We start from the raw sequence: 12437 nt of genomic DNA, 5'->3' as shown, positions 1-12437 counted from the left end.
ATATATATATATATATATATATATATATATACTTTTATATTATATTATATATATAATATATATATATATATATATATATATATATATATATATATATATATATATATATATATATATATATATATATATGTATATATATATTTATATATACATATTTATATAAAATGTTCTATTAAGAGCCTTTCTTCATTCAAAAATATGCAAGGTTGGGCACTTTACGTTTACTGTAGCACTTTACGTCTAGATTATAAAATTATATATTTACACATTATTTTCAAATCTATTATTAAAATATATATTTTCACATTGCCATTATTAAAACAAAATACGCATTGCAATATTTTATATTTATATTGTAAAAAATATATTTTAAAATAACATAAATTATAATAAAATATTTTTATATTATAATATGCAATTTTAAATTATTTAAAGAGGTATTTAGAAACGCATTCTAAATGCCCAGTTATGTTAAAAAAAAAAAACATTAATTCTTCATTTTATTATATCCTGCTGATAAATATATAAAATCTGAAAAAAACTCAAAAAACAAAAGCATTTGTCAATATAACAATTAGAACATTTTATATATAAAAAATTATAACACCAAACTTGTGTTATTGGCACTGTACTATGGTGCTTAACATATAATTTTTCAGGTGCCAAAATAAATAATATGCCCACTCAAATTCAAAGGAAGTTAATGGAAAGGCAGCAAGTAAATTTTTAATGTTTTTACAAGCAGGAAAACTTATCTCTTTTAACAACTCAGTAATATTAAAATGGATATCACCTTTTTTAAATCAACCAAAAGGCTTTGCATAAATAAAGCTCACAAGGTTAAAGCATGGGAATTCAGTAAATCTCTTCCATAAAGGTCACTAAAAGATATGATGAAGCCCTTCTAGTGTCATGAAAAAAATGAACTTCTGGTATCATTTTTGTGGGAACTAGCACAAAGTTTTTGAAAGTATCCAAAACAAAAGTAAACTTTTTCCACCCAACTTGTTCTGCAAAAACGGATTAATTGTTTTTATAACAGCCAACGGAACAGTACCTTCAATATACTCCTCTAAAATTTGTTGTCTTGAAGGTAAAAGTTTAAAAAGTACGATACCTAATTAAAGTGTGCCAAAAGATATTTGATTTATTGCTCTTTGTACAAGGCACAAATAGCTAAATTAAGACTATGACTGTTGCAATGAACATATGCAGCTTTTTCATTCAGATTTAAAATACAAGAGGACAACCCTTTACTGTGGTCATCGATTGCTCTAGCACCATCATATCATTTTAGGCTTACATCAAACATTAAACGACTAAATCTAACATAAAGCGACAATATAAATATCAAAATAAACCTTACATATTTCAGGGGGTTATCTTATGGTATGTCCGACAGTGTTTTTTTATAAATAAAATCAATTACTTAAAATTTAAATACTAAAAACTAAACTAAATAAAAAAATAAATCATAGAAAAAAAATGATGTTAGGTACGTCCATTGCTTTATTTTGACATGTATTAACTATTAAAACATATTTCACCTCCTGATTATCGCAAAACAAAGGATTTTGACTAAGATTTACTCAGGGATGCGTTCAAAAATTGTTATAAGTAAAGAAATTAATATCTTGCTTTTTCAACATTTAAAAAAAAAAATTTCAAAACGTTATTTATTGTTTAGTAAATTAATATTGGGTACGTCCATTGGTTCTTTTATTTGAATAATATTTATTTATTATTACTTTTACCTCCAGTTAAAAAAGATTTTCTTATTTTAACTCCTCTTTTAAACCGGTAAACAAGAAGCAATTTTATTTACTCTAAACAATAAGAAAAAAATTTTTTCTTTAAAAGTGTAACAGAATTTTTTCAAAAGTATAATAAAACTTTAATCTAATTTACTTGACGGTTAAGTAAAAAGTTACTTTTATACACAATTTTAAAATATTATAATAACTTTTTTTTTTTTAATTCAATTTTATTTTGGGGTACGTCTACAGATGTACTAGACGTACCCTAGATCCGCTCCTGGTATTTAATAATAAATTTTGAAAAAAAAATTATTTTTCCTCTCTAAATTTTTTCTCTTTAAATTTTTTTAAAATTTAAGATTAGTAATGTTTAGTGAAGGTAAATTCTAAGTTTTGAACAAATAATAAGTAACTGATATCATTGATACCTTATAAACTATGAGTTACCGACATACTGCGTATGTGAAAGATTTGTTTAATAGTAAAGCACGTCATTAAACATGGGCATTTTCAAACCTAAAGATATTATAGACTTTATAAACTTATAGTTTATTAAATCATTGATATCTTATAAACTATGAGTTATACATATGTATTGTGAGTAAAAAAACAAAAGCAATTTTGTAGTTTAAATAATAATATTATTGTTGCCAAAATTGGTTAATATATATCTGTCATACCGACATACTGCGTATGTGAAAGATTTGTTTAATAGTAAAAGGAGTTTAAAAAAGAAAAAATTTAATGCTACAATTTTGTACTTTAAATATTACTTTAGTGTTTTCTCGTTAACATTTTCTCGTTAACATTTTTTAAAACTATTCTTTTATTATATTTGAATTTTAAAACATGAAATTTTTAAAAAAACAGAAATTTTTAAAACTTGTTTTCTATCTATAGACTCTGTGTGAAAAACTAAACTATACCATTCAGACTTTATCTACCATTTTGCTTTGCAAATTCTATTTACGATTTTCTTATAACCTTTTAGGTGTCTCAGTAAAGAAAATGTTTGTTGCTTTTAATGTTTTGGTATTATTAGATTGGAGTTCATTTTTAAAATTCAGACAGTTAAAGGAAATTCAACTAAACTTCCCTAATGTCAAACTCACGTAATAAAGCCTTTGCTTGGCAATAATAAAGAAACCTAATAAAGCCTTTGGTTAAATAAAAGGCACTTAAAGATATGATGTAGCCTTTCCAAGTAGCATAACAAAACACTGAATTTCTGGAATTATTTTTAGAAAAAACCGAAGATTAGAACAAAGAAATTAAAACACAGGTGCTTTATAGCACTTTAAAATTGTATCGTCAAACATTGTGTTAAGCTCAGTACTCAGATGGTCAAGCAAAGAAACAATGATAACCAATTTATAATAACTTAAAATACAGCTTTTAAGCTTCAAAGCATATTTAGAGGTGTTGATTAACAATATTTCTAAGTATAGAGACAAAATCTTTTAATGCTTAAATAAGATTCAAACTTTGAAATATATAATTATAACTAGGTACACGTAAATCCGACCTAAACGGAACCTTTTTCTTTGTCTAAATTTTGTGCCACCTTTTTTCTGTATTTTTAAGAGCGGTGTAATTTGAAGATGTTATAATTTCTCTGTGCTATATTTTGAGACATTTGTATCAAAATAGATTTTTTTTAAGTAATACAAGAGTTTAACTTTAATTCTGCACGGAAATATTTTTTGTAAAATTATGTTTATAATGAATTCATTAATGTTTAAAACTTCCTTGTTGTTTGTGCATCAGGTATGTATTAAAGAAATGCGTAGACTTTTTTTCTAATATATTCAGATATCAGCAAAAACCTTTTTTCTTGCTATCTGCCAAATTTCATGAAAAAAAAGCACCCCAGACACCCTACAAACTCACTCAAAATACGTACTTATTTTTGACTTGAGTTCCGCTGTACACACGGGTAGTTGGGGGAGGGCGTATCATTATAAACATTTGAACATTAATGATTAATGTTTAAATGTATATTATGATATAAAATAATATTATATATAAGTTTATATAATATATTATATATAAATATACATTATAGTATATATAAGAATAGTATATATAAAATAATAAAATTTATCATTAGCTTTGGTAGAAGAAGCAGTTGCAGAGGTTGCACCATTAAATATTCTATTGATATTTTATGACAATTTTTGAGACAGAAAACCACAGGAATAAAAAAAATTTAGTAAAGTATTCATGCCACGAATTCACATTTGATAACATCCAATGAAAAATCATATATATATATATATATATATATATATATATATATATATATATATATATATATATATATATATATATATATATATATATATATATATAAAATTTTTAATAAGTAGTTTACCAAATTTTACATAACCTACCAATATGAAGTCGCGCTTTATAAAAAAGTGAATATATTTTTTAATTAGTTGCTACGGATACCTAACTTTGTTTAGCAGCAACTAACTTTTATTAGTTGCACATGTTTTATTTGTGATATGTACACTATTTAGCACGTGTTTTATTATGAGATCCTCGCTCGTGAAAAGAAAAACTTATTTAAGTTTAACTTGATTAGTATTATTACACGTGCTATTACACGTTGCTAGATAAACTTGTTTTCCTGTAGAAAAAAATTATATTCTAGCTTAATTAATTAGTTTTTATTAATTAGCAGATTTTACAAGCGTCTACAGAATTTTTAAAATTTGTATGGTTATATTGTTGCCATGCATTCACAATCACAAAAAATCTTTGACAATGTATGCTACTAGTAGTACAAGCCTAACAAACAATAAATCACAACAATTTGAAGCTGACAAAGTTGTAACTTTTCTTTCCTTTGTTTTTAATGATGATTCTTGAAATGATAATGTAGGTCTGTCGTGTTGTTTATTTTTACTATCCTTCATTAATATGGTATTAAAATCATTTTCAAGCAAGCTGAATTCTTTCTAATAAACTTTGCACTGGTTAGTTTACTTTGAATCCATCTTTTACCATAATCAAAATAAATAAACGAAATTGACTCTCAAACTTTTCGCTTTGAAACTCCAAATCTTGTTCTTTAATAAAGTCGTATGCAAGTATACTGTCTTCTTTTTCATGTATTGACGGACTGTTGAGTCAAATAAATTAGTGAATTTTGCTTCTTGTGACACTCATTAAGCCTTAATAAAAACAGCATTTCAATATCTAAAATGAGTAGCCACAACCAAACCAACCAAAATAGATTATTAAATCCATTTGGTTTGACAAGCGCTAAATTAATAAGAACAAAATTTAATTTAAATTTTGTTCTTATTAATTAAATAATTATTAACAGTAATATGTTTAAATTAAATATTTTAATGAACAGTAATATGTTTAATTTAAATATAGTACTGTTTAGTAATATGTTTAGTATGAGTAAGACCGTTTAATATGTTTTCCGCGTTTTTTAAAATTTTGTGCAAATAAAAATTTTTGAGCGCAATTACAGATTTTTTGTTTGGTAAAAGAGTTCAAACCTAAAAGAAAACCAAAGTGGCGCCTAGTGGCAGCCAGATTTATGAAAATATTAAAGCAAACATATATAAGCTTTAAAATATCTGACAATAAAAGCAAGATGTCGCAATAAAAAAATATATTGTCAATTAAAAGCAAAAGATTAAAATGTAACATATTAAAACTTTAAAATATAACAAATTAAGAATATTTAAAATTGCTATAAATATGTAAATTACTTACCATTTTAGTCTAACAGCTTTTAAAATCTAGATAATAATAGAAATATAATTTAATATTTTAAAAAACGCATGAATTTATGTAAATGTTATTTATTTCCAACGATTTTTTAACAACATATTCACTTTATAATTTTTTTTTCTACATTTGCGTCTACTTCAACCACAGCATTAGTATATTCATTAAAACTTTAAGTGTATTTTAACGGTTTTAAATTGTTTTATAACATCTTTACAATGGTTTGGAACAATTTAGACATCAAAATTCTGATTTTAGTTTTTATGCTTTTGTCCAGTCACTGGCCCACTGTGCAACGCAATGCAAAGCTCCCCCTATGGGACCACCCTATTTGCATGATTTGAAATGATTTTTTTTGTAGCCGTTAGGACTTGGTGATAGCATCTGTTTATAAAAATAAGAACGCAACTTCTTTAGTAATTTTAATTAAAATAATCTTAGTGATGTTCAGATTAGAATCAGCGTTACCATCAGCGTTTCATATAGCATCAGCGCTAACAATGGTCTTTTTTATTTCCCGATTTTTAGCCAATTTTGAGGATTACTAATATCATTATTCACATATGACCAAAGATATTTTTCTACAGTCAAATAATGGATTTAATGGAACTTTAATTAATCCGCTTTAAAAAAACTATTTAGCTTTCTAAACTATTTATTAAGTTGCAAAATGAAAAGATAACCAAGAGCTTTATAACTAAAGACAATTTTTTTAAATTAAATATAACAATAAATATTAAATATAACATATATATATATATATATATATATATATATATATATATATATATATATATATATATATATATATATCTTTAAAAGTCATATCTTGTTATACAATATGTTTATAAATAAATCGATTTTAATAAAAAAGGCAGTGTATAACTATTTTTTTAAATATATTTTAGATATAATAATATATTTACATTATTTCTTTGACCTATTGTGGTCAGCGTCATCAGGTAATGAAAAAACGTTTACCTGATGACGTTGACCGCAATAGGTCAACGAAATATCGTAAATATATTATTCTATCTAAAATATATTTAAAAAAATAGTTATACGCTGCCATTTTTTTATTAAAATCATCTTATATATATATATATATATATATATATATATATATATATATATATATATATATATATATATATATATATATATATATATATATATATATATATATATATATATATATATATATATATATAAGTAAAGTTTATACAAACTCTGAATCACTGAAGCGTTCATGTTCTCACGAAAGATTTAACTTACGAAAACCATTTCTTTGCTCTAATTTTTTAATAACATCTTGAGTATCTGGAACTACGTCTCTATGTGTATACATCAAACTAAACCATTCAAACCATCTCTAGACATAGTTAATCTCGACCAGGTTTTCAATCTGCGAATATTTGAAATAGATCTTTCACAAGAACATGTTGTCACAGGTGAAGTTGCTAATAACTGCAAAAATAAACTCCTCGCAAAGTTTAACACATGAAATTGACTTTAGAGTATCAGACACATTGTTTGGAATGGGATAATTAGTCCAGTATATCTCCCAAAGACTACACTCTGCTTCTAAAGCTAATGGATTTGGCAACTATTCAGAAAAAATCTGGACAAATCTTAAAACTCTCCCTCCAATTATTTTTTTCTGATGGACCATTTAGCAAAGAAATTATTTTATCTGGGATAATACTCAAGCTATAGAACAAAGTTAAATTGTCATTGTCAAACCTATCAGAAAGAGCTAAATCTTAATGATCAACTACAGGGATGGTTAAAACGCGTTTAAAATATTCTGATGTATTCTCGGCTGGATGATTATCGATCTATGTATCGTGATTTGCCTCCCAATAGCTCTTTTTCGACATTCATCAACCCCAATTTGGTCAGCAATAACTTTGGCATCAAGATAGCACTTATCATGAAAACTATCAATTTTGTTTTTAATAGTCGTTATACTATTAGTCAAACAGAAATAAGATCTATACAGGTTTGAATATCTAAACTGCTAGATTATAACATTTTAGTAAATACATGTGTTTCATCAAAAACAGCTCTAGTCACAACCAAAGAAACAATTAAATTCAAAGGTGATAATCAATTTAAATAAAGATATAGCTGGGAGTCTGCCCCAAACTTATTTCTGTGATTGCTTATGGCTTCAAGGGAATAAATTATTGGAACATACAACTCCTAAAATGTGTCTAACCCATCTATTCTTTCAAGCCACCTAGTTCGACAAACATCTCTTAGTTTTTTGTTTTTTTTATCAGGACAGTGTTCTGAAGTAATTGTCTCGAGGATAGAATTACTTTTAATAGAAAGATTAAAATAAAAAGAAACCTCTTTTATGTGGTTCATTGCATTACAGAGAAATTGAACTTCGCAAGAATTACACACAGCTAGATTTAATCGAGGGCTAAAACAATGAGTGTATAAAGCCTTGTTGTTTAACTTTAAAATTTGTGCAGCAATTCTCTTTTTTGTTCCAGCTACAGCTCCAGCACCATCATAACCTTGGCCTCGACAATTAGTAATATCTAAACCTAGGGATGTAATGGTGTCTAAAATATCTAAACCATTGTCGTTGTGTATAAAAATAAAGTCTTCAACAATTTTTTTACCACTGTCAACATAATGCAACACTAAAGACATTTGTGATTTATTTGAAACATCAATGGCTTCATCTGATAAAATAGAAAAAAATTAGGCAGTCTTTATATTGGAAACAACTTTAGCAGAAATTATCTCACCACAACAGAATTATATTTCATTCTGCATAGTTTTTGAAAGGTATGATGCATTTTTTTGTAGCTTTTAAGATGATTTTCTAATACAGTATCATCACCTCTAACACGATAATTAAGAATCGCCATGAAGTTCCCAATATTACAAGAGGTACTATATTGCCCAACTTCTGAGTGATACTGAGAGTCATTATTATGACCTTTAAGAGTCCTTGACGGCCATTCATAATAATAGTATAAATTAACGGCCCAAGTTTTTTTTATTCTCAGATATCTCTGCAAGGGTGTTTTGATCTATGATTATCATAAATAGGTTTTGTATCACCAGCAGCTTGCCTCATAACATCATTAAAAAGACTCTGTTTTTGAGAATGCAAACCATTTAAGTTCGGATCACAATGGCGTTTTAAGGCTGGGAAACCATCATTAAAATTTTTAAGTGGTTCTTTAAAGAACCCTGAAACCTTGTAACTCTATGCTGGAAAATCATCTTCAAATAATACACATGGCAAGCAAAATCCACCATTTAATTTTTTAGAATAACAAAGCCAAGAAAATGTTTCTAGCCATTTAATTGAAAACATTTTATTGTTTTTGCCTTGTGGAAAGTTGAAAGAATTATCTGGGATAAACACATTCTTTACTAAATGAACAATTTTGTTGACGAAACAAAATTTTGTTACATTGTAACTCTCTTTGTTGTTCTCGAGAATTTGCAACATCAAAAACTCGTCGAAAGATTTATTAACAAAGTCAATTGAGCTTTCAACATTAGATACAATCAAACATTTAATAGTATCACCACTGAAATTATCTTTGGCTGAAAAATCTAATTCAGATGTTGTTGAAGGTTCAGTAGCTCCTTTAGAGGATATAAAAATTCAAAAACAGTTGCCTTTTTTTCCTTTGTTGGAATTTCATCAAATTTTATTAATTTGGCTGGCATCGTAGCAGAAAAAAAATTTCTTTTACGTGACTATTTAAAATCATAAACAACAAGTGGTACAAAATGATTGGTTGTAAAAGCAATCCCTGAAGGTAACTTATCTATCCAACAGAACATTATATTTATTACTTTGTTTCTTGTTGGCTTCAACTCGTTTACCCTTGGTTTTATTAATCTGTTAAATGCAAAAAAAAAAAAAAAACGATTAAATCCAAATCCAGGATAATGACAAAAAATTTGTTAATTGACAACAGATGAAAGACCAAAGATACACATAAAAGATGACCATTGATTTTCAAAGCAATTATTAAACGCTTCGGACCGAATACATTCTTTATTTTTAGTGATATCTTGATCAACAACAGTTTTAGACAACGTCATCTTTAAAATGTTATCATAAGAAAAAAAATTATATTTACCACTGTTAATTATATCACTAAATATTGGATGTTTCGAATAAAAATCAGCTTTAACAAACAATTTCATTAAAGTGAGAATCCTTAAAATATCAACTTATGAATTATTTCCTACAATAACTAATAATACTGAGCTGTTGAGACAGTAACCAGATGAAATTGATCTAAAATGAATTTAAAAATTTACTTTTACAATTAAAAATTACAATACCTACATAATATATATGTGGCTTTACTATTACGGATTTCTTGATATATATATATATATATATATATATATATATATATATATATATATATATATATATATATATATATATATATATATATATTTATTGAGCACTCTATTTGTAGAATACCAGGGCGTTAGCCAGAAATAAATTTTATACTGCGTTTTTGCCGTATTGGGAATTTTTATTGTTGTTGTTCTAGAAAATGTCAGGAATTTTCTAGAAAAGGTGCTAAAAAACTCAAAAAAACACTAAAAAAAAAAGGTCATTGACTTTTGGGAATTTTAAGCCCATTCGGAATTCGTCGTTTTACGCGGCACCATTGGGCTAGCTAACACCCTGAATACGCTAACATAATTTATATATATATATATATACATATATATATATATATATACATATATATATATATATATATATATATATATATATATATATATATATATATATATATATATATATATATATATATATATATATACATATATATATATATGTATATATACAGGCCAGGTTCTAACAGTTTTCTATGTGTAGGCGAGATGCAAATTTGCCGCCGCAAAAATTAAAAATGCAATAATTTCCAATTTGAAGGAAAATAGAAAAACACTGAAAATCAAACTTTAATATATTTTTATTTTATTACGAAAAATTACACAAAAACAAAGTAAATAAAAAAACTGAATTTATACAAAAATAAAAAACAAAACAAATTCCATTCATGAAAAAATAAAAAACAAATTGTAATTAAAAGTGAATTTTCCTAGCTTTTAATTCTGCGAAATCTTTAACCAAATCTTCTATGTCCAAATGATCAGCAATTTCTTTCTCGATGGAAATCGTAGCTAGACCAACTAAACGATCTTGACACATTTGTGATCTGAAATAGGATTTTATTATTTTCTGATTAACTGAATTATTTTCTGATTAATGTGATCAATCGTAGCCCCTGATTTAAGTCTCACCTCCAGATCTCTCCAATTTAGATATGCAGTAGTGTGGCCACTTGATGTTTCATGTCGTTTAATAATAACAGAAATATTTTTCTAATCTCGGCAGCCGTCATGCGATGACAGGGAGAATTTATTCGGACTAAATATCTTACAGCAAAAGCAAAATACAGTGTCTTTCGTAATGGAGTACACCAACCAAGTGCGTTTAATTTTATCGCCATTAGACATTCGGCGATAAAAATGAAAGCTTGAAAATTTTCTACCTTGTTCATCTTCGGGAAATAAAGACGGCAATTTTTGAATTGGACCATACTTCATCAGCAATGCTTTAAATTTACCATCTATTATAGGCCATTTTGCCGGATCATTAAAATTAAGAGGCAAATCTTTATTGGTTTTGGGGTCTTCACCACTTTGATCTTCATTGTTTTCATTTTGTCCTATATCATCGACGTTCTGTACAACAACTTCACTTAAATTGGAGATAAATTCCACTTCATCTACATTTTCTGGTTCTTTAGCAGTTATATCATTTCCAGAATTTCTATATTCATTAACACTAACACTATCCGCATATTCTATTTCTCCACCGCTTTCGATTTCAATTTCAACTTCATTTTGGTTTGAAGTTGAAGCTACTATAGGTGCCAGTGCTTTTTCGCTTGATGACCTGCTCAAAAAGTGCAACAAAGCATTCTTCTGTTTGGCAGAATTTGCTTCACGTTGAAGCCTAATTTTCTTGTATTGTGACCCAGACAAGCGCTGTCTCTTACCACGGTCCATTATATTGTATCGTTTAAAGAATTTAAACTTAAAAAAAATATAGCATTGATACATTGATACCTAAATTTTTATATTTAATAATAATAATAATAATAATAATAATAATAAGTTTATTCAAATACATGAAAAAGAAAACGAAAAAACAAACTTTAACTACTTACTTATAAAAATTATTGTTAGACAAATATTATTCAATTTATAAAAGGGTATAATAATTTTTTTTTTTTTTCAAAGTTAAAGTTCGTTTAATAATACACTTTTATAACAATTTACAATAGACATCTCAAAGATAACTTCAATAAACTTTTTAAGAAAGTTTCTTAGGAATATTCTGGAACTTTAATTTGCTTAGTCAGCGTATTTTATGAACCAATAGAATTCGTTTGTTTGTATATTTGGCGGTTTGCTAACATCCATCCCTGAAAAAGAAAAAAGAAACTTTTTTTTACTGTTTCTTCTTCGCCAAATCCCAAATGTAAAACATGTATACAAACAAACGCTTTTATTACTATATTATTTATTTGAAAAAATTAGTATGTATTAAAGTTCCCGTAAAATACAACGCCGCCTAAGCAAAAAATTTGTGGACAAATAGGAAATGTTATAATCTACAAAATCCATAACTTTAAATTATAAAAATGGAGTGAGTACGTAGAAAAACTTGGAAATTTTTAAAAAAAATAAAATAATTTCTTGTTACAAAAAAAAAATTTAAAAATTTTTTTTTTTTTTGGGTAAACACAAAATAAATTAAGAAAATGCCGCTCTAGAAAAGTGTCGCCGACGTCGCCTACGCTTAAAACCGGGCCTATATATATATATATATATATATATATA

At 26.3% G+C, this 12437-nt stretch overlaps 1 protein-coding gene across 1 annotated transcript; it reads right to left on the bottom strand.

Moving 5' to 3' along the window:
- Window positions 1-10479: 10479 nt before the first annotated feature.
- Window positions 10480-11872, bottom strand: LOC136076645 (zinc finger MYM-type protein 5-like). The gene is made up of 2 exons (XM_065789953.1): window positions 11762-11872; window positions 10480-11627 (listed from the first exon to the last, which is right to left on the bottom strand). Exon 2 carries the CDS (start codon window positions 11598-11600, stop codon window positions 10911-10913), a length of 690 nt encoding a protein of 229 aa, XP_065646025.1. The 5' UTR covers window positions 11601-11627; window positions 11762-11872; the 3' UTR covers window positions 10480-10910.
- Window positions 11873-12437: the final 565 nt, after the last annotated feature.

The sequence above is a fragment of the Hydra vulgaris genome, chromosome 02, assembly GCF_038396675.1.
Source record: "Hydra vulgaris chromosome 02, alternate assembly HydraT2T_AEP".
NCBI lineage: Eukaryota > Metazoa > Cnidaria > Hydrozoa > Anthoathecata > Hydridae > Hydra > Hydra vulgaris.
Note: the sequence above shows the minus strand (reverse complement) of the source record. Positions and strands in the feature narration are given on the sequence as shown.

Bases quoted from the DNA above. Each gene is read 5' to 3' on its own strand.
- LOC136076645 (XM_065789953.1), bottom strand. From the start codon at position 11,600: ATGGACCGTGGTAAGAGACAGCGCTTGTCTGGGTCACAATACAAGAAA.